This window comes from Ursus americanus, chromosome 13 (assembly GCF_024610735.1).
Source record: "Ursus americanus isolate L20-20 chromosome 13, mUrsAme1.1.p, whole genome shotgun sequence".
Lineage (NCBI taxonomy): Eukaryota > Metazoa > Chordata > Mammalia > Carnivora > Ursidae > Ursus > Ursus americanus.
In genome coordinates, this window is record NC_142139.1 from 37,269,303 (window position 1) to 37,292,328 (window position 23,026).

General features: G+C 42.6%; 1 protein-coding gene across 6 annotated transcripts in view; it reads right to left on the bottom strand.

Annotated features, from left to right (window-relative positions):
- NR3C2 (nuclear receptor subfamily 3 group C member 2) overlaps positions 1 to 20,636 on the bottom strand; it is a 323,767-nt gene extending 303,131 nt beyond the window's left edge. Inside the window, exons 1-2 of one of the 6 annotated variants that reach the window (XM_087866499.1) lie at positions 20,147 to 20,636; positions 10,792 to 12,550 (exon numbers count right to left, since the gene is read on the bottom strand). In XM_087866499.1, the coding sequence (XP_087722625.1) occupies positions 10,792 to 12,548 (1,757 nt within the window). In that variant the 5' untranslated portion in view covers positions 12,549 to 12,550; positions 20,147 to 20,636. Of the gene's footprint in view, positions 1 to 10,791; positions 12,551 to 17,827; positions 18,172 to 18,508; positions 18,687 to 18,760; positions 18,888 to 20,146 lie in introns of those variants that run through there. The other 5 variants (XM_087866500.1, XM_087866498.1, XM_087866497.1 and 2 more) reach the window with 5 other exon arrangements.
- Between the last annotated feature and the right edge of the window lie 2,390 nt (positions 20,637 to 23,026).

Here is a 23,026-nt window from a genome sequence, read left to right on the forward strand (position 1 = left end):
TTTTTGTGGGGCTGTTAGCACATATGGCTCAGTGGTATAGTGGAAAGGAACAACAGGCTTTGGGTCCGATAATCTGGCATTCAATTATTTCTTCCTTCAAACTCTAACTTCATCCCTTGCCCACCATTCCGCAAATCAGGCACATATCCTCTCAGCCTCAATTACCAATATGATAGCCTTTCAATTGCTTTTACTTGTTTCAGTCACTATTTCTTATCTCCCTTACCATATTTACCCTTCTACCCTTTTATGTCACTCCCAGGTTACAAGAATGTTTAATAATGCTACATTAAAAGTGTCAAGCACTTCTTTTTGGCACTCACAGACTTCTATAATCTAGTTTTCTCTAAATACCACTAAAACATCCAAGCAGGCTTCATTTGTCCTCTGTCCAAACACCTGGCCTGTGCTGTTGCTTATTCCTCTGAGATATCTCTACTCCCCACCAAATACCACCAATCTTCACCTACTTTATGAAGCTTTCCTTGGCTATTCCAGCCCACATAGAACTCTTTCTTTTCTAATCTTTGGAAACAGTTCTTATTTGCATCATGCAATCAAACACATAATTACAGAACCAAAAAAAAAAAAAAAAAAGCTGTATAAAACTCATGTGAGTCATCTCCCCAGTTAGAGGGAAAGATAAGGAAGACATGTGGTTTGTTCACCCACATTAAGAACACAGTAGGTACTAAATAATTTGAAAACTATCTATTATTTTCCCCCGTTAACCCAGAAATTTAAATAGCTACCTTTCTCTTGGTTCTAGGTCTTCTGTCAAAAAGTTTACATTAATATCCACTGATAACAGAACTCAAGAAGAAAGCAACCCGGTAAAAATGGGCAAAAGAGTTAACAGGCATGAGAAGGAGGCCTATGATGGCAAGGAAGCACATGAACAAAATGTTCAGTATCATTCAGGAGTTAGAGAAATGCCAATTTAAATGACAATGAGTTATCACTACACACCTATCATAATGTCTAAAAAAGATGGACTCTCTCAAGTGTGGGCAAGGATGTAATGGAATCCGACCTCTCACACACTGCTGGTGGAATTGTAAAACGGTACAACCACTTCGGAAAACAGCTGGACAGTTTCTTAAAAATTAAACCTACACCTACCATATGACCTAGCCATTCCACCTACAGGTATTTACCGAAGGAAAATAAAGCACATGTCCACACAGAGATGTGTATGTCAATATTTAGAGCAGCTTTATTTGTAACAGCAAAAACCGGAAACAACCCAACAGGTGAATGGATGAACAAACTGTGGTATAGCCATAAATGGAATACTACTCAGCACTAAAAAGAAACTAATAATACATGCAATGACGGGGATGAATGTCAAGCGTGTTATGCTAAGTAACAGAAGCCGGAATCAAAAGGCTGTAAGAAGTGTAATTCCATTTATATGACAACCTAGAAAAAACAATTCTACAAAAATGGGGGACGTATAAATGGTCGCTAGGGTTTGGGAATGAAGAGAGGGGCTGACTGAGAAGGAACAACACAAGGGAATTTTACTGGGTGACACAACTATTCTTATCTTGAATGTGTGGCAGTTATAGGACTATACACTTGGCAAATTTCCAGAATTGCACACCAAAAAGGGTGAATTTTACTGTTTGCAAATTAAACATAAATAAATGACCTCAAAATAAAGACTATGTCACCATATAGCTTGTACTACATCATTACCAACTACCTTACTATGTTGAGATTAGAAAAAACAAGAGCGTCTGTTGATTATTTTTGTGAAAATCCTTAAAAATATGCTGATGCAGGTCACCACAATTTTTTATTAACCTCCACAGAACTTGGTTATTTGACAATAACTGTACTAGTCTTCCACAACCACCAACACTTAACTAGTCATTCTAGATATATGCCTACCACAAGTTCCTCTGATAACCAATTCATTCGTTCGTTCCGTGGGGATTTACTGAACACCAACAATGCACCTGGCACTGTTTTGGGTATGGCAAATGTACTAGTAAACAGGACAGCTAAGGGCCCTGCTCTCAGGAAGTTTGCATTCTAACTGGAGGAAGCCAAGTAAACAGGTAACTTCTGATAGGTATGCACTATGAAGACAACAAAAGCGGGTGATGTTTTGTTAGAAGGTTGGGGGGGTGGCACCACTTTAAACAGGATGTCAGGGAAGGTCTCTTTGAGAGGGTGACATCTGAGCTAATGCCAAGTGATAAGAAGGGACAGGCAACCAAATTCTGGAGGCAGAGCCTTCTTGGCTGGGAGAATACTAAGTATAGAGGCCCCCAGAGGGAAGGGGGCTTGGTTGATCTGAGCCACAGAAAGGTCAGTGTGGGGACTGAGCAAGGGAAAAAAACAGATACTAAATAAAGTAGTCAGAGGTCTGATATTTCAGTGCTTTTCAGGCCCTGGATTAGTTTACTTTATGCTGCTTGCAATGAGAAGCAGCCAGAGGGCTTTACATCAGCCACATAATCTGATTTATGTTTTTAAAAGATCCATCTGTCTATTTTTTTTGTTAGGACATTCAGTTTTCTTCTCTATCTCAAGTATTTGTTTCTTCATTTACCTTTGCTATGTGCCTTAGGCAAATCACGTAGACCTTCTGGGCCTCAGTTTCCGTATCTGCAGAAACAGTGACGCTGGCTGCCAGTAACTGCTTACACACATTGGTTCAACGGGGCAGTTAAATATCTGACCCCGTGGCTAACTGCAGTCTCCCTTTTATTCTCAGCGTCCCAGGACACTGCCCCCATCAATCATTTGCCCTCCTTCTTACTTACACCTTGTAGCTCAATCAGGGCCCAGTCTCCTCCGTCACCTCTTCACAGCTCGCCTGTCCAACACAACCCTTACTCTGATCTTGCAGCACTTTTGTGCTACAATCTCCTCTAACACCCTTTCTCTTTACCACTGAACAGATGCCTCCCAAGGGTAAACACTGTGCCCACATCCCCCAAGTCTCTCCTCTTCCTTGCTAACTTTGCTAACTTATAAGCTCCTTAGCTAATCACAGTCATTCCCATTCCCACCACTCCACAGAATTCCTTCTTGAAAAATCACCAGAACCAACTATTCTGTCCAATTTCCGGTCCTCCTCACCCCATCATCAGGTTTTGAACCACAACCTCCTACCGAAGGAAAGGATAATGTAATAGACAAAAGGGTAGGATCTACTCCCAGCTCTGTTTCCAACTGCTTTGTATGATCCTGGAAAAGGCATGTAATCTCTCTGGACCTTAGTTTCAGAGCTGGATTCATAGATAGCCTTAGAGCCTTCTAATTTGGAAAATCTAAGACTACATGATTCTTCCCCTTGGCATCCATGAGTCGGCACTATCTTGATTCTCTAAACAACTCCCTGTCTCCTTTATTAGGATGTGTTGCTCATGTCCTAAATGGGGTTCTGTTCCTCCAAATTCCTAGCAGAATGCACTTTAAACTATATTTGAGTCATATATACATTCTCTCCATGGGCAACAGCACCCACACTGACCCCCTCAACCGCCACTTCTAGGAACAGGCCTCCTACACCTCCAGATCAACATTTCCACCTATGGAGAGAACTCTCCCAGTCAGAGGCAGTCTGGGACTGAGAACTCGTGTGTCCAAGATAAATCATCACTTCTTCTCCAAGGCTATTATTCTTCTTGACCTCTCCATTTCTCTTATTGCGCACCATTATCCATGACAGTCAAACTTACATGTTGAGTTTTCCCTCATTTTCCACATACTTGACCCTCCCTCCATTTCTACAGAAGTTTCAAGTGCTCTCCTTTCTCTTCCTTCACACTCCAGTCCTAAAACCATTAGGCAAGACATAGCAAAGTAGAGATCCACAGTAGAGGGTAGGGTGTGGACAGCTGCCATGGCCCATAGTGGGCCACCAAGCCCCAGGGTAGCTCTGATGCCCAGCGCTGGGTGGGGAGGAGGATTCATGTGTACACAAGGTCTAGTGCAGAGTACCAGAACCCAAGCAGGGAGAGGACAGCCCAGCAGGGGGAGTCTGTGCTGGAGTGGAATAAGGAGGGCATCTGTTGGGGGAATGAGGCCCTGTGACCCAGAACAGGAGTTAGGCCCCAAGCATAGGCAGGAGAGTATCTGTGGGAATGGGGACAATCCTTGGAAAAATAGCTGACCCCAGGACTGGGGCAAAAAAAAAACAAAAAAACAAAAACAAAACAAAACAATAACAAAAAAAACAAGATGGGTCTAAAGCAAGTAACTTAATGTTAATTTCTTGATTTTGAGGGTTGTATTGTGGCTATGTGAGAGAATGTCCTTCTTTATAATTCTTCATACTGGACTTAATTTTGTTTAAGTTTGTGATTATCTCAAAAATAAAAAATAATTTATACAAAAATCAACTCCTTCAAGGGCTGCTTCTGTAATATCTCACATCTGTCCCCTTTTTTTTTTCATTACTCTGGACAGAGAGTCACGGTCCCATCCCCCTGTACTGTTGCAATAACTTCTTGACAAGGCTCCACCCCACAACCACTGCCTAATTAAAGTTTTTCCAAAGTGCACTTCAGCTCATGCCACTTCCCTGCTCCAACATTTCAATAGTTCCTCATTACCTACCAAATTAAGTACAAATTTCTTAGTGTGCCTTTTAAGTTCCACTCATTTCTAGTTTCAACTAACTAACCTCTTCCAGGCTTTCTTCCCCCCAGTTCCCTGTGTGTCACAGTCAGCCATACAGCCTGACAACATTCAGTGTTTTCTGCAGATCTCTAAGTTTTGCTCATGTAACTCCCTCCATCAGGAAATGACCACTCCTACTCCCTGCAAAAATTTTAAGACTAAGGATAATATCAATTCTGACACTATCCCTCCCACCTCTCTATTTTCCAAAACTTGCCTAGATAATCTTATACTGTCAGAATACCCAAAGTTGACTTTGCCCATTATAAACCTTATTTCATTTTATTTTAGACTATAATTTTTATGTCTCAACAACTCCTAATCTATAAGGTGAGGATACATACCAATGAAGGCATCCTCATTAATAAAATTAAATCACAGCCACAGTTATGAATTCAGATCACCAGTTATTAGCTCACTCTCTCTCCCTAGGGAATTTTTAAGTATTCAAATTACTTTGTGTTTGTTCTCTTTCCTTCCTTTTACTAGGCTTTTCTATTTCTTGCATAAATATAAGGAATTTCTACCTCTTTTCTACAAAGAAATTTTGGCCTAGGCCTTACCACTGACAATCATAAATCCAGAGGTTTCCAGGCATCAATTAAGTAACAGGTGCTTATATGTAATTACATTTTAACTTCATCATTAGTTTACTATATAAAGAACAAAATAAAACTCTTAAAACTGTAAACAAAGCCTATACTTGACAAGTTTAAAACTAGAAATTCTAAAATTTAAGATTAAGACCTATACATTTACCATACTTATATTTCCTGGGTTTTCACTAATAAACTTTGGAATGCAGTCCACAAAAATATACAGTTTAATGGCTATATTTAAATTTAATAATGAAGCAAATACTTTTCTCTTGATTTGAATTTAGTAAATGAAAGAAAATGATACATTATTTGGCAGGAGAGCTGAAATTTTATCAGATGAGTAGCATGAAACTAAAGCAATAGTTGAAAGCTTGGAAAAAAATATTATTTTGGAGGAAAAAATTGATGACATCAACACATTAGGGGAAGTGAAGTGTTACTCCTAAATTACTTGTGATCAACATAACATCTGGTATTACTCTAAACATTGCAAGTATAGAAAAGGTCAGACACATCCAGAATTTCAATAGTACAAAAGGCATCAAATCCATAAATGCTACACCTCCACGTCCTAGTTTTAGCACAACACTGTTGTACAGGCAAACAGCCTGAAGTTGAATAATTTGAGTTTATTTAACTGAAACCAGGGCTTTTATCTCCATTTTTTAAGTATAAAGTAAACAGTTCTAAGTATACTAATACTTTAGATGATAAAAGGTGGACGTACCCATAAACCTAGGACACTGGCAATGTTAAAAGCAAAATTTATCAGAGTGCGCTGTACATACTGATTTATTCGTTAAAAAACACTAAGGGTTTTTTTCAATAAAATTATCACTACTCTCACCAGAAATACCATAAATGAATGGAAGTGAATGAATCATCAGGAGAAGTAAGTCTCACTGTGAAATCATTTCTAAAAATATTATTTAGAATACTAACCGGGAGAGATTCTAGGTACACTAGCAATTTCAAAATCAAAATATTGTGAGACAAATAATAAGATAAAGAAAGTTCCATGTTTTCACTTCCAAATGACCTCAGTAATTCTTAATGATTTATTATAGTAAGCACCAATAATCCATCCAATTCTACGCCCCCCCCCCCAATCATTCTTTCATACTTTGCATTACACAGAGAGATTTAGATTTCAATGGTTTACTCAGAAAGTTTGCTAAGAGACTGGGTAACTTTTGTAACTCCTTGAATTCTGAAGATTTTGCTTTATTACAGAAGGTGAGTTTTAAAAAACTCTAGGGACAATTGAAAAATAAAAAACAACTGTAGGTTATTTACTAAACTGTTTCCTTCTATCATGGAAAAAAATACAGCACAGATTAAGATAAACACCTGATTACCTGTCTTGAAGCCTACCAGAATATGCCCTTTGAAACAGTGAACTTTATATTCAAAGGTCTAAGTCAATGTTAGTGCTGTGTTATGATGCTATCAAAGTGACTATGACCATCGCCATAAACATCAATGTTGTGTCAACAGAAAAACACTGCTTTCAAAAGAGTGTAAATTAAAAGAATGAGAAATTCGTCGTATCAAATTTTATAAAAGACCTGATTAAAAACAACAACAAGAACAACAACCTCTGCTTTTCAAAGTAAAATAACTCACCCCTACTTGCTTTTAATGATAAATGACAATGACATTTTTCTATCCAGAACACCTTGGAAACTACAGAGCTACGCCTGTGATTCAAAAATACTCGAAACAAGATAAGCAAAAATGTTAAAGGATAATCTATTTTGATTTTTAACAGACAGAACTCCAAGGAAACTTCACAGCCATTTAATAGTTTTGCTGGCAGACCCTGAAGAGCATGGAGTTCAACACGGTCACTTTTTATGAAGAAACTGAGGCCCAGAGAAGCTGTGACTCACCAAGGTCACAGTTTTGTTTGTGTCCTAGCTGACAGGGAAACTCCAATCTACATGACACAACCAGGTCCAGTGTCCATCCTCAAAGCTTTACATTCAGCTTCTGTCATAATTTACTTTACACTTTGGTGGCCAGGCAATCCACTCACTAGAAATGATTAACAGACAGATGGCTTTCGTCACTGCTCTCACAGGATGCCCACAGACGGAGATGAGGACAACACACACTTCACAGCCATTACTCACTTCTATCAGATTGAAAAATTAACTAGATGAGATTCATTTTTCTTATTTGAATAGAGTACTCCTTCATCAGCATAATATTCAGTGAGGCTAACACAAATAAAATAATAACTTCTTTTTTCATTAACCTCTAATGGGTGTACAGCATAAAAGAAACCAGCAATTCTCAGCTTTTGGGTCTTAGGACATCTTTCCACTCTTAAAATGTAACGAGGATACCAAAAAGCTTTTGTTCGTGTAAGTTAGATCTAATGGTATTTACCGTATTAGAAATTAAAACTAATATTCATTTTAAATCATTTAAAACTAAGAAGTCATTACATGTTAACAAAAGCATATGTTTATGGGGGGAAAAAAACCTGTTTCCCAAAACAAAAAACTTGAGTGAGGAGAGTGGCTCTGTTTTACATTTTTGCAAGTCTATTGTCTCACTTAATAGAAGACAGCTGTATTTTCATATCTACTTCTGCATTCAATGTGTGGTGATAGGTTTTGGTTCAAGTGTGAAAAAAATCTGGCTTCACACGGATATGTTGTTGGAAAAAGGACGAGCATTTTAATGGTCATTAGAGATAACTGCAGATGTGATTCTTTGATACTACATTGAAAACTGCCTGTGAGTAATTTCTTAACGGTTAGTTGCAATGTGGATCTGAAACCATATTAGTGAACTTTTCATACACTATTACATTAAAAGCCACCGGTCTATCCTCCATTTTGAATGGATCATTTACCAATGCATGATCTTTCACTTCACGAATCTCCTTAAGAGGGTCTCAGGAATCCCAAACAACACTCTGAGACCTACTAGAAAACAGTTTAGAGTTCAATCTAAAGACAAAGGTTATTACGAAACCTAGGAACAGCCACACACTGCCTTGATCCTCCACAACCTGTAATTCTTTAATTTACTGCACATCCCCCAGAATGGGGTATCATCATCCCACATTAAGATATAGACCAAAAGGCTGGATTTTGATTCAAAAGACTAAAAAAGAGACCAGTGATGAAGCATGGATAAGGTTAAATTAAATATTATAACATATGGACTGAAATCTAGAAAAATATCTAAATACCTTCTGATTCTTGAGCCTTTATTCTGAGAATGATCAAAACAAATAGGTTTGGATAATACTCACCAGAAAAAGCTGTCAAGAATCAGTAAGCTGTAAGAGACTTCATAACATTAAAGCTTAACAATTAAAGTTTTTGGAAAACTTATACTACTAGCATAATACCAACATGTACGTAAACAAAATGAACCCCCTCTGACTATATTAACACGTATGTAAAGAATTTTGGAATACTCTAGAAGAGACACTGAACAACACCTCCAGTGCCCACAAACGCAGAGTACGCTCAAGGTCACTGATTCATATTAATATGTTTAACGCTATGGGTCGCTAGAACATCGGGAGGGTCTTCAGGAATTGAGTGTAAAACCTACAATTTCAGTAGTAGAAATAGACTGCAGAACAGAACAAAGCAGAGAACTAACGATTTTATCTACTATATCTCTACTATTGCTACCAGAAATATCACTACCCAAAGCAATAGCCTTCAAAACTATAAAATAAGCAAATAAGTATGTAGTGGCAAGTGTATGACACATGCCTAACCATAAAAAATAATAGAGTAGAATTTAGTAAGAATTATTAACAAATATTAATTTCAACTACATATAAAATATTTCTTTAAACCATTTTGTAATTTTGTATAATGAAAACAAAAGGATATGAAAACTAAAGATTCTGCAAACTAATCAAATGTTAACAGTAATAGCTAAAATGTATATAATACCTATTGCATACCAGATGGTATGCAAAATTAACTCAATTATCTTGACTACCTTTAAGATGGGTACTATTGAATTCTTCTTTCTTTTTTTTTTTTCTTTTTCCTCCAGATGAGAAAACTAAAAGCCCAGAGGTGAAGGGATATGCACAGGGACACAAAGCAATGAAGTAGCAGGGCTGGGATTTCAGCCAGGGCAGCCACACTCATAACTACCAGGCTGTACTCCCTCTTACTCACTAAAAACATCACTTACAAAAATCACTTACAAAAATATCGACATCATGTGCAAAATCTCCTTCTCTAAAAGTAAAACAAAGCACTAGCAAGAGACCACATGCTGAGTTTGTTTCTGATGAAAGCAATGCTATCTTAGGCTATCTTGCATTAGGGTTCAGAATTTAAGAGACAGAGGTAGTATCAGAATATGATCGTTCATGCTATCGAGGACTATAATAATGTATCCTTTAATGGAATGTTTGCTTCCATAAAGGCAAGAGGAGTGAGGCTTGAATCGATGACAAGGAAAAGAATGCACGAATTAAAGTTTTAGCTTTTGGCTCCTAAGAAAATTTAGAATAGAAGGAGAAAGATACAGAAATACATGTAAACTCTATATTGTTAATGGGATGAACATATTTCCCACAACATAAGTTTTTAAGGAAAAAATCCACATATTCCTAAATGCCAAAGGAATGAACTATATCTAGGACATCTATTCTTTATATGTTCAATAAAGGGATCATTTATCACAACCATGTAATAAAAACAGCACTGAAGCAAAGTCCAATGCAATATTCATTGTATAACTTAGAACCACCCTTTAGTCATATCAAAAACCTCTTCCTTGTTTTTTCTAAATATATACAATATGCTATCTGCAAAAAGGAAAGTCAAGAGAGATATTTTACAGTAAGTATGTCTTCTTGAAGATCTTAATAGTTGTACCAACTCAAAACTGCAGTGACATATTTCACTTCCAATATAAGTAAGAAAGAAAGACTGTCCACTTAGTAATTTCAGATGTGCTGAGTCTTTAAAAGCCCTCAACAGTTAAGGAAATGATTTATTTGTATTGAAAACCATGACTTACATACAATTAACCTACAGAAAAGGACAAAGAGGGTGCAGAGCTTGTGGGTAACAGATTTGGGGTTCAATTTCATATTTCACAACCAATGAAGTGATTAAAAAAAAAGCTAAGAAAAGGACTAAGACCACAAAGAAACAAATTTAAAACAATTCTAGTGAACCAGTGTACAGCTAGAGAAAAAAGTAATCTAGCACTAGTCTGCTACAGTAAGTATAGTAACAGGCAGTAGAAAACAAACTTTTCCCAAATACCTACAACAGGCAATGTGGAAAGGGGGAGGGGATGCCCATATACACTCCTTCACAATCAACACAAATATTTTCTAAAAGATTTTCAGAATTTTTTGTTTCTCTACTTCAAAAAAGCAGTAACACTATACCGACAAGGAAAGAGGGGGCACTACGTGACCATGCTGAAAACAAAAATAAAACAGTAAACTGAAACGTGTTTAAATTTATCAATTGTAAATACTAACTTTTTCAACATTTTATAAAGCCATGATTTTCAAAAAAGGAGAAAAAAACCAACTTACCTTGTTACATTTTCTGGAATGTATTCTAGAACTGGATATCCATCACTTCTTCTAGATGACAGGTCACCATGTGATTTCCATGACTCCACTAATGTATTAACGGGAGGAAAGGAAGTCAGGTGTTGGAAAGATTGGTCTCTAGCTGATCGTGATAAAGATATTGTACCTTGAGCACCAATCCTGTAGTGAAAGGACTGTCCACCTGAATTCACACCAACAATAGCAGATGAAGGGATGCTGGCCTCTGGGTAATAGCTCCCATCATCCGGTTCCTGTTTAATACCCATGGGGAATCCGCTGCCTTCACAGTTACCATCGAAGCCGGGCACAGGTGGTCCTAAAATTCCTGATAGAGAATAATAGTCTTTATCATCCATAAAGGAAAAATATGAGCCATCCATAAATGGAAATGGGTTTACCGTTGGATTCCCTTTAAAAGAGGTGCCTGAACATGAATGCTTGGTTGATTCTTGTTTTATTGGTACTGAGAATGGGGAATCAGAATTTATTTTGCTATTTCCTCCCAGACATGAGCTGCTAAAAGCTCCATCTGGCTCCGGTTTTATGTACTGGACAATGTTAAGCTGGCCAGTCACACCATTGGAGATGGCATTCTCTACTTCCTCGCTCTTTGGAAAGGGGATCTCTTGAGCACCTTTCTCCTGTGTGTCTGGACTAGGAACCACATCCCGGGCTGCACTGGATCCAGCAGGGGTGCCAGAAGCAGTGTAGCTGAAGGCATTGTTCACAGGGCTACAGATAGATCCCACAGTACTAGCAGTTGGACTGGAGAGCGTGGATCTGTTATTCGTGTTGGAAGGGCTGGAAACAGAGCACCTGGAGTTGTTGATGTTTGCAGGGCTAGACACAGAGGATCGCAGAGTGACATTATTAGGACTGGAGACCGGAGATTTTACGCTGCAATGACTCGGAGGGCTGGATATTGGGGATTTCATGCTACTTAATGGACTTGAGAGAGGAGAGCCCACATTGCTGGCATGTGCTGGGCTGTGCGACCTGGAGCCTCGATTTTCAACATTAGGGGAGCATGTCAAAGGAGTCCCCTGGGTGATAGGGCTATGCACTGTGAAACTGCCAAAGCTGGCAGAGGTAGAGGACACAGAGCTGATTCCAGCAGGGCTGCAGACTGAAGACGTCATGTTCAGAGGGCTGCAAACAGATGGGCTCTTCTCATGACACATGATAGGGCTTTTAACAATGGCACGCATGACCCCACCATTCACAGAGCTCCCAGAGTCAGACATGAAGGATCTCAAGGGCCTGTTCACACCACCTAGAGTGGAAGGATGATGGCCATTTTCTTTGTAAAACTTTACCAGCTGTTCAACATTTTGATAAATCTTTGCTGGACTCATGCTTCCTTGTTGGTTCTGCTGATCATAGGTGTAGTCAGCATCTCTTACGGAATCCATGTATAAACCCATGGACTCAGCTACAGTTGCTGAAAGCTCCTTCGACTCCAGCTCAGTTTTAATATCAGATGTTAAAATCCCAGACCGATTATTGTCTTGCTGAAGGCAAGGGAGTAGTTCGTGTTTTTCTTTGCTGCTTCCTTGAGTACTGTTGTTTGGAATAGCACCGGAAACACAGCTTACGTTGACAATCTCCATGTAGTTATTCTCATCGGTCCTCTCTGTAGGTCCCAGGGAAGAATGTTCCACAGCCTGAGAAACTTGACCCCACCGTCTTTCCATATCTAGACCTTCAGGGAGACTGTGGTAGCCTTTGGTCTCCATAGCTAACAAATAAATTTATATTAAAAAATTGAATTAGAGTCATTTATAGAATATTGCTCTAGAAGACATTCTAAAATTCCATTTACTAAGCTATATGCACATATTCTACTTTTATAAGCAATACTTCTCATTATATTAAAATTGTTACCTTTTTAGGTGCTATTATAACAGTACCGACTATAACTTGTCCAGAAGCTAGACTATAAGCAGCAATCACACGAAATTATTTTTCATCTAAATAAAAGCAACATGTATGCTATAATACAGCCTTTAGATTTACAAAGAATATCTATAAACGTTAACTTATTTAATATTCAGAGTAATCCTGGGGACCGATGAGGCAGACAAGGAGGAAAGGAAGGGCTTAGTGATGTGGGTGACTTGCCCAAGGTCAAAGACGTGATAAGTGATGAAGTTGGGTTTAAATCTAAATCTTCTAACTCCAAAAACCTTGGAGTCTTTCAAGCATACAGAAGCTGCTTTCCATATCTAATACATGGCTTTATTAAAAACCATACGAAAATGCAATCAATGTTACCATTTCTCAATATGAAATTAAAGTTATCAAGTGAATTATCACAGAAAAAATAATTTAAGAATTATTTTTTTAAAAAATAAGATATTCTTAAAATGGATTAGTGATGCAAATAACGTAATGTCAGTTCTGAAAAGTAAAGATTCATGTCTCCTGATTAATTAACATGGTCCATAGCTCCATAGAGAGGCAGCAGGACAACTCGGGAATGTCAGCACTACATTCTCCGTATTTCAGTGCTGGCAGGGACTCTGACACACATCCTTATGTAGTGGTACCTCTGCTATAAAGACTTCCGGCAGAGACAGTTTTATTTTCAACAGTAAATGGAGGAAGTTTGAGATGAGTCCTGACAATTTATGTGTTCATTCATTCAACAAATATTTACCAAGTGCGTGCTACATCCTGAGCCTACAACCAGTCATTGAATCTATAGTGATAAACAAAACAGGCACAGTCCTCATCCTCAGGGGGCCCACAGGTTTTCTTAGATATATAATCATATCTACTGGCTCTCTATATAAATTTATTTCAGAGACAAATAATTATAATAGGTTATATTTACATAATCCTATGCAGTATATAATTCGATGCCACATCATAAGCCTCTTATTTACCCTAATAAACCTATAAGATTGATTAAAGTATTATCCAAATGATACACTGGGGAAACGGAGGCACAGGCCATATAGCTGTGTGGCAGAGCTGGAATTTGATTCCAGGTCTCTCTCTACACCAAGGTATCTCAACCTTGGCACTACTGACATTTTGGGCTTGATAGTTCTTTGTGGTGAAGGTCTGTCCATGCATTGTAAGGTGTTTAGCAATATCCCTGACACCTACCCACTAAATGCAAGTAGCACTCCCAATATCCAGCTATGACAACCAAAAATGTCTCCAGACATTGCCAAATGCCCCCTGCTTTGAGAACCACCACTCTACAAAGAAACATATCTTAAAGAATATTAACTCATTCTTAGTAAAAATTTCATTTGTACATTTTCATATACAAAACTGCTAAAATCATTATGTATGCATTTTTCAAATCCTTTCATGTGTGTCAACAATCCATGACCCAAATAAGAGTCTGACGCAGTTTCTGTAGTTCTGTGCACCAATATTACTTTAGGCCTCTCATCCTTTTCCCCCTTGGCCACTCACTACCCCCATCCTCCCTAGCTTCCCCTCAGGAAAAGAGAATAGGAAGTCCTTCTGCTACAGAACTTATATTAATTAACACAGAAAAATAATAGAATGGCTCTACTAAATAAACTGGCAATAGATATCACAAGGCTCTATAATGACAGGTAATGCCTAAATTGTCTAAGTATTGTAATTACCTCTTACTTCTCTGTATTCTACACTACATTTTAAGTTCGCAGGAGGCAGGAACTTTATCAATTTCACCACTGCATCCCAAGCAGATAGCCCAGTACAAATAAAAAAAATGTTACCTCTTATAATATAATCAATACCCAATTTGTGAACACTAAAATCTAGTATGTAACTTTTTATTTAAAGATTATTCTATAAATTCCTAATCAAAAGTCAATCACAAAACATGGGCAAATAAATCAAATTACAACAGTTGAGGTGTTTATCTGGTAATTCCAGCCAAAAAATTTAGTGTGGATAAAAGACAAGTTGAAATACATATACAAACATACACACACACACACAAACATATGTATATATATAGGACTTAAACTACTAATAGTGACCTTTTTTCCTACTTTACTGAAAAACCATTTAGCTGTAACCATAGGTTGCAAAATATGAGTATTCTGTGCTGCCTCTTCTACCAAAGAATATTCTGTGCTCCCCATACCAAACTTGAATAGATGTGCATCTAAGATACAGATGTTTTAGGTTCAAATTCACTAAACACCACAAGAAACATGGCTATTCATGTTCAAAACTTCTTCTGTTTCTGAACATCTGTGTATCACCTCCCCCACCTGCCGCCCTGAACCCTGTCCATAAACCCACATTCCCTGTCTCGGTGAACTGCACCACCCTCTGCCCTAATGCCTGCAAGTCACCCTTGCCTAGGGCCCCTTGCCAAAGGCCTCCAAAGTCTCCAGCCTCCCCACCTTCCACCTACAGTTTCCTTTCTCATCTCCAATCCCCACCCCCTACCCTAAGCAACAGTCTGAAAGGAGAATCCCTAACTCCAGATCCTTCTCCAAAAATCCATCCTCCAAACGTTCTCTTGGAAAGGATGATCACTTACTGCTTTTGTGAAGTTTCACAGTGTAAATCTGCATGCTAAACTTCTGAGAAGTTTTACAGTGCAGAAACCTGTTTCCTTTTTATTCCAGCGTCCTCTAAATAACTTGGCCACTGCCCCCTTTTTCCACAGCACCTACTAATATTCTAAGGGATGCCTTTCATCACTCTGCCCTAAAGCAGGAGCCAAATCTCAGACTCGTGAGGCTACATGAAGATTCTAAGAGAATCTACATGGGAGATAGTAGGCAAGTACAATCTTAAAGTACTCTACAAGGAAGCACCTTATCACTATCATCATGCAGCTGATCACAACTTTCCAAGTCCTGTTTGGCTAGCCTTTAACTCTTAACAATAACACAAAACAGCCTGCATTTCACCACGTTATTGATAGGGCTATCATTAAAGAATTTGCAAAAGGCTTTGCTGAAATCTAAATTAGTTCTGTGTAAGGTATTGTCTTCATCTACCAACTTTAAACGCACTTCTCAACAAAGAAAATAAAGGTTGGCAACTGTCAGGCACAAAAGAATAGAGGACATCTAGCATCCGCAAGGCTTCCACTGCAAACATTTTTAAAGATCAGAGTTTTTAAAAACTTAGGAGCATTAAAATATTTTACGCTGAGTTCCCATTATTTTAATCAGTCTTCTCTGTAAACAAATAGATTAGGTTAGGCATTTATTTCCTAGGTTGTCTTTCTGTAAGTGGCATAATAACCACGGCTTGGGTAGAATTTCAGTTAACCTGAACTTACTAATAAATACTGAAAATACTAGTTGTTGATTATACTCCTTATAGAACTTAATACCCAGAGGATAAAGGAAAAGTTTTTGTTACTAAAATATATGATGAAGCAGACACTTCATGTATACATATCTAGCTTATATTAAATCAGACTTGTCTCCCTTACAGCAGAAACTATAACAGAGGCTCTCTTGGGACAAAGACAAAAACCATTACGACCCTTTAATTTTCATGCAAATGGCCTCCTCAAAACATAAAGGAAATTTCACAAAAGTAAGGAAGACTGCTGACAAAAGTTCTACCTTAAGCCATTCAAATGCTCTTAAACACTATTTTTGCAAAGGAAAAACCTGACTTTAAAATTTGATGTTTTACAGTCTGTGTAAAATTGCGCTTTTCCATAAGGAAATAGGTTTGTTTTTTTTTCAGGAATATTAACAAAGATTCTTATGAATTTGTATTTTGTCTGAAAACACTTTCACTTTTAATATCCCCCAAAACACAGTCCCATTTAAAACGTATCATTTTCTATAGTTATTTCACTGTCATAAGGCATCTTAAAGACAGAACCTTAAGAATTTCACAATTTTCACTGGTTGCATCGCTGTGAAAGTTTGCTGTATGTAACTATTTCTCTGTCATACCTACTACAGAACTATTATTATGTTCTCCTCTTTTATACATGAGGTAAATGATAGAAACCTGCCCAAGGTCACCTAAGAGCAGGAGAACCAGTTAGAACTGAGCACACCTGATTTCTATTCACTCACCTAATTCACTGAGCCACCTGATCTTTCCAAAATCCCCAAGCCAAACTATGTCTCCCTTAAAGAAAAAAGCTCCCCTTTATTTTTTCTAAAACTTCTATCCTCAGGCATTTCAATGATAGTGTGCCATGAACTCAAACATAAAATTAAAACTTCACAGAACTTCACAGATGGAGAATGCTGTTATCATTACTATGTAAATACCATCAATAACAGCACATATAGAAATGGCCAATTTAAGTGCATTAGAAATTCACCGCTTTCAAAAACATGTCTGCTATCAAACAAAACTTCTTCTAACTTCTAGGTTATAATAAACAGTCAAAACTGACGGTGCCATTAACCATTATAATTTAAATCTAGTCTTTTAAAATTCAGTAGGAAAAGCCACGCACCTAAGTTCAGTATAGTAGGGTACGGATGACACCAAAAGAAGCTTCATCCTTTCTCCCCTGCTTGTGGAAATCAGTTGGATTTCCAACAGATGCCACAGAAAGCATTAGCCTCTCTCAAGAGTTTTAGAAATACTAGGGAACGGGAAATGCACGCATTTCCAGAGTCCTCTCCTTACAGGCTACATCAGGATCTGTATCTCCTTCAACTGCCCTTATCCGCTACACCTCCAGCTAAGATTTGGGTGCTTCCGCAATTGATAGAGGAAAGAAATATTATTCAAACGTCCTTTAAAAATTGTAGAAGGAAAACGATCCGAAATTCATCCTTGGGGAAAGGGAAGGGAGGTAGACCTCCCACTGCCAAAGGCGGTTGAAAGCTGCTCGTTAGAGGGCATTTATCCAAAGTGGCCAAACTTTCCCAAAATAGTCCTCTGGCGGCCAAAGGGGGTAAAAAGTGGAAAACCAAAACAAAACAACAAGCACACAGCACCATACTGACTGTGCCTCCGGATTACGCAGCCACTTCTCCCTGCAAAGTGCACGCTCCCGCGCCGCGGCCGCAAGCCGAGTCCGGCAAGCGGCGCCCCGCGGCGCACCCCTACACACCTGCCTCGGCCGGGGTCCGTCTCTCGGCGTCTACCTGTTGCAGCGCTCGCCAACGCCACGACACCCCTGCTGCGGAGCCCCCCTAAATCCAACCACATCCAGGCCAGCGAGTGCCGCTCTCCCTGCAGCGAGAGAGCCCGAGGCAGCAACGCTCTTGCACCCAGGTGACTGCACGGGCTTCCTCTGAGCAGCCTGAAGTTGGCTTGCGTCTCCCCGGTCCAATGACACCCCGGGCGCTGAGGGGCGGAGAGGAGGGGGCAGGGCCAGGGCCAGGGCCAGGGCGGGCGAAGTGGGACGGGAGAGAGGGAGAGAGGGCGGGCGAAAGCCCGGAGGGGGAGTGGGCCAGCTCCAGGGCCGGGGTGGTCACATGTCCAGATAAAGTTCAGGTTGCTATCCCGCCCCCCTGAGCCCTTTCTATTGGCCCGGAGGGAAGCAAGGCTCCACGCTGCACAGGTCAGGCGGGCTTCTCATTGGACAATCCCGGCTGTCAGTCACCAGGAGGGCGACATGACTGATACAAAGTTGCTGCGACACAGCCTAGACTCGGCAGCTCCCTTAAAGCCGCAGCCACGGCGGGTGTTTGGGGTGCCGGGCAGCAGCTACGACACTGGGCTCTTGGCACCATCCACACGCTGCCCCCCGCCCCTCTCGCTCGACTGCCCCAAACTTGCTCGCGCCCACCTGACTCTCCTCCTGGCCGACCTCAGGCTATCTGGAAAGATGTGAAAAGTGTGGTGACGCGGAAGAAGTCGGGTTTTCCGAGATCCAGTCAAGGTGTTGTTCCCTCATGCTCTCCACCTGCAGCGCCAGGTGAGCGGCAGCCCTGGCCCAGGCACCGCCCACAGCGTCCGCGCGCAAGGGAGGACTCCTAGTGGGCTTTACCCGACCCCCGAGGTTCCTCTCCCCGCCCCTTTCCTCGGTCTTGCGAGTTACCTCTCAGCAGAGCAGCCGCAGCGTCGCTGCCAGCGAGCAAGAGGATCACGTTCCCACTCGATTTGAATTTCCTTGTTTTAACCGTGCAGGAAAAGCGGGTGATTTTCAGTGCAGCCAAAGCCCTTTAAACGCAGCCTCTCTCTCTCTCTCTCTCTCTCTCTCTCCCTCCCCATCAAAAAAAAAAAAAAAAAAAAAGTGCCAGGGTCAAGAGCTGCCGCTCTCCTTTATGATTTTGTTGGTGCATTTATTAGTTTAGTATTGGATTTTTCCACTAGCTCAATTTGAAAGCTTACCATCGAGGATATTCACTTCTTTATAATGGGTGGGTGAGGGTGCACATAATTGGGAGAAACACACAGGAAAGGAATCAAAGTGTTTTCTAAGGATCGGGTGTCTACAAGAAGAAATTTCGGTTTCCCTCCAACCGCCCCCACCTCGACTCTCCTCTCGCCCACCCGAACGCTGTAGTTACTAAGCAAAAGGAAGGGCTTCTTAACTTTGATTTCTAAGGACTTTGAGGCTCCGCGTCTGAGGCTCCGTTTTGGGCGCCCGGCTGGCCCGGAGTCAGCACCAGTGACGTACACACCTAAATCTGGTCCCCCGGCCCTTGGCGACCCGCAGCCCGATGGTGGCAGCTGTGCAGCCTCCCGTCTCACCCTTGCCTCGCACCCGCCAAAGTCAGAGGGCGGGGGGGTTCACCCTGTCTGTGCCCAAAGGCCCCTCCTCTCTTTACAGTAATTAAGCTTCGGGATTCCAGACCCCGAACCCAAGGAGACTCGAATTCGCCGTCGCTCCAGGTAGGGAACTCCCTGGCGGCGGGGCCGACTCCGGTGCTCAGCAGTCCCCTGCGCGGAGCGGCCCCCGGGACCCCGCAGCCGGGAGTCCCCGCCAAGTGTCCCAACTTTCCCGCGGGGCCCGCCGTCACGCGCGCTCTCGGGGCCAGGCGAGCAATCTGGCATCGATCGCACCCGGGCCGAGCGCGGGCGGCAGGCAGGAGCGAGGGGAGTCCCGGACCTAGCTAGCGCCCGGGCAGGCGAGGAGGCGGCGGCTCAGACAGCGTTGACAATTTATTCATTATTAAAGGAATGGACGTGTCTCTTTTACTAAGTTTTTACCTCCTTTACGGAGGGCCGGTCTTGCCCTGGATCTCAGCTTCTTGCAAAATCTAGGTTAGATTTTGCAGGAACAGCCGCCGCGATCGCTCGCCTGCCGCCCAGCACCCCTGCCCGGAGGCGACCCGGCGGGCACCTGGTCTCATGCCCACAGCCCACCTCGGTTCGCCCACCCGCGCCCTCTACGCGGACCCTGCCTTCCCCAGGGCCGCCTCTGCACTCCCCGGGCCCCCTCCCGCCGCTGTCAGCGCAAAGTGACTGTCGCTGCACTCACCTTTTCTAGGACATGGTGGGGAAGCTGGGGCGCGGGGCGGGGGGTGGGGTGGGGTAGGGGTGAGGGCAGCGAGACTCCCGCCGCCGCCGCCGCTGCCGCCGCCACCAGCAAGTCCAATATTAGCAGATCGGCGGTAAGGATGGAGAGGATGATAATCCCGGCAGTCGCCCTACTGACGGTGGGTAGAGCAATAGACCAGTAGTGTTGTTACCCCGCAGGAGGAGGCGAGGCGGCGGCGCCAAATCGCGCAGAAGGGGACGCGGGCGCCCGCCCGCCCCCAGCAGCGGCGGCCCGGCCTCAAGCGGGCCCCTCTCCCGGGGCTGCTGGTCTCCCGGGCGTTGACGGCGGCGGCCCTGGAAGCCGGGGAGTACGGCGGGATAATTCCGCGCCTGAGCCCCGCAGCGCGGCTCTCCGCGCCCCCTCTTCGGGCCTGGGGTGGCCGGTGACAGCTCGGGCGGCGGAGCGTGTGTGTCTGTGTGTATGTGAGGGGGTGGCCGCAGGGGGAGCCCGCGGCGCCGCGGCCCCCTCCCCGGGTCACACCCTCAGCCGCGGGAGGAGGCTGCAAAGCGTCCAGCCACCAGCTGGTGGGAAATCGGGATGGGGGCGCCAGTGGCTGGTTGCCCTCTCACCCTGGCCCCCGGCAGCAAGGAGGCCGAGGGAAAACAGCACCCCCAATGAACGTAACCCTCCCTCCACCACTTCCCACGTCCTCCCAAAGTCAGGGCCTGAGCTCGCGCCCCGGCCTCAGGTGCAGTCCCCACCCGCGGAGGGCAGCACGGGCTGGGGACCACGCGCGGGGGGCGGGAGTGAAAAGTTTCTTTTCCTGCTCCCTCGCCGCCCACCCAGTGAGGCTGCTCCTCTCCCCTTCTCTCCGGCTTGCGGCGCCTTTGCCCCACCCCCACGGGGGGGGGCCGAGGAAGGACCGGTGGCTGCGCGTGGGGGCGTGTGGGGAGATTGGTGAGGAGCGGCGGCCGCAACCAGTCCCCTAGCTCTGACAGCGGCTGAGATGCGGGCGGCGGTGCTTCGGCGGAGCAAGCTGAGGAAGGGGCCCAGCGCCAGGACCCCTCCCCCCTCTGCTCGGCGAGCGCTGCGCGCCCCCGCGCCGCCCCGCGCGCCCTCGCGCCAGCCGGGGCAGACACCTACGCAGACGCGAAAGTGAAAGGGGGGCGACCGAGCCGCGAAGGCGGGCGCACGGCGAGGGGCAGAAGATGAAGCTGTGACCCCGGGATTCTCCCGCTCCCTCTGCCCTGCGGAGCCGTCTGCCGCCTCCGGGCTCCGGAGCCTCCCCGAAGTCCCACGTCCGCCACTCTCTGCCAAACAGATCAACCCCATCAGGGGATACGTGTGTGTGTGTGTGTGTGTGTGTGTGTGTGTGTGTGTGTGTGTGTGTGTGTGTCGCGGGTTCACGCTCACTCACGTGTGTGAGGTATACATTCCGCCTCGGACTCTTCCACCGCACTGTTACACTAACCCTTGGTGGAAAATTTTGTGGGGGGGGGGGGATAGAGTCACTACCCCTTACAGGCTTCCCTGCTTGTCCTTTAAGAATCAGTTTTTTAAACCCCGCGAACTGACCCCTCCACATCCCTTTCCCAGTTTAGCACTTCTTTTCCTACAGCATCTATTGACCATCATCCTAACCTACTCGCGCCCCCCCCCCGCCCTTTTCAGGGTTCTTTCCCCTTTCTTCCTAAATAGCTGTGAAAGTTGCTAATCTCTTCCCACACAAAACCGTGTTAAACTCGGAGCTGCCCTGTTAAAACAATCACTGCCTTTCGTCAACCACATTCCCACTGTCCGAATATCGAGCTTCCCTTTGCGTCCCTCACCCACACAGCACTGGCACTACTCAGTTCTTAGATGGCTGAAGGTGGCATTTTGGCCTCTAATTAGACAACCTTTTGCCTCAGTTCCCTTATTTGTAGGGAATGTGAAGTTCGTAAGGTATTGTTTTAAGCGAAATCAAGAAAATAATAAATAATATATTTTCAAAATGAACATATTAATAATTAATTACAAGTGTCCTGACTGCAAAAACTGAATCTTGAAATGCATCAGAAATAAGATGGATTGACATGGGTAGGTTGATCAAATACACAGAAGGACTGATAGATATGTGATGAAGCATGTGTATGTTGAAGTACAATATTAATGGTAGAATCTAGGTGGGTGGGTATACAGGTGTTTGCTGTAAAATTCTTTCAACTTTTTTGTAAGCTTGAAATGTTTTATAATGAAGTGTTAGAGAAAACTCTTATTTAAGGCAATCCATATGATGTAAATTCTGTTTACAAAATTAGTAAATTAGGTACCGATTATTCTTTCCCCCTTTAAAAAATGATTTACTATAAACATTCTCTACCTAAATACTCTACCATGATTTTAATCAATAATTTCCATTACAGACAACTTGTCAAGGATCAGACTATGGAGTAAAGTAGGTTATTATAAGTGCAACATTTTAGAAATTTACAAGATTTCTTCCTGTGTTTTTTCTTGTCCATTCTCAAATTTTTATCTTCCCTGACTTAAAAACCATTTGGTATTATAAGACCAAGATTGAGTTTTTAAGTGTATATAAGTGTTCTTTTGAAACTTTTTCACACCAAAATAGTTGAGGGGTGGGAACACATGCCCATATATAGCAGTTTCTCTTATCCTTTGTAAGGGGACTGTCCGGGGATCTTGCAATTATTAATAGGCAAATCTTTGGGAATATCTAAGTATTTAGCTATTTGCCCAAACATTTGAACAATTAAGTTTCCCTCTTCTCTTTATTTTGTTGTGCTGTCTGTAAGATGAGAGGTGGTCCTGTTCCACCCTAAGGGAGAACAGCTCCAGGATAATATCTGTGGCTCCCTCATCTGAAGAGAAGGTGAC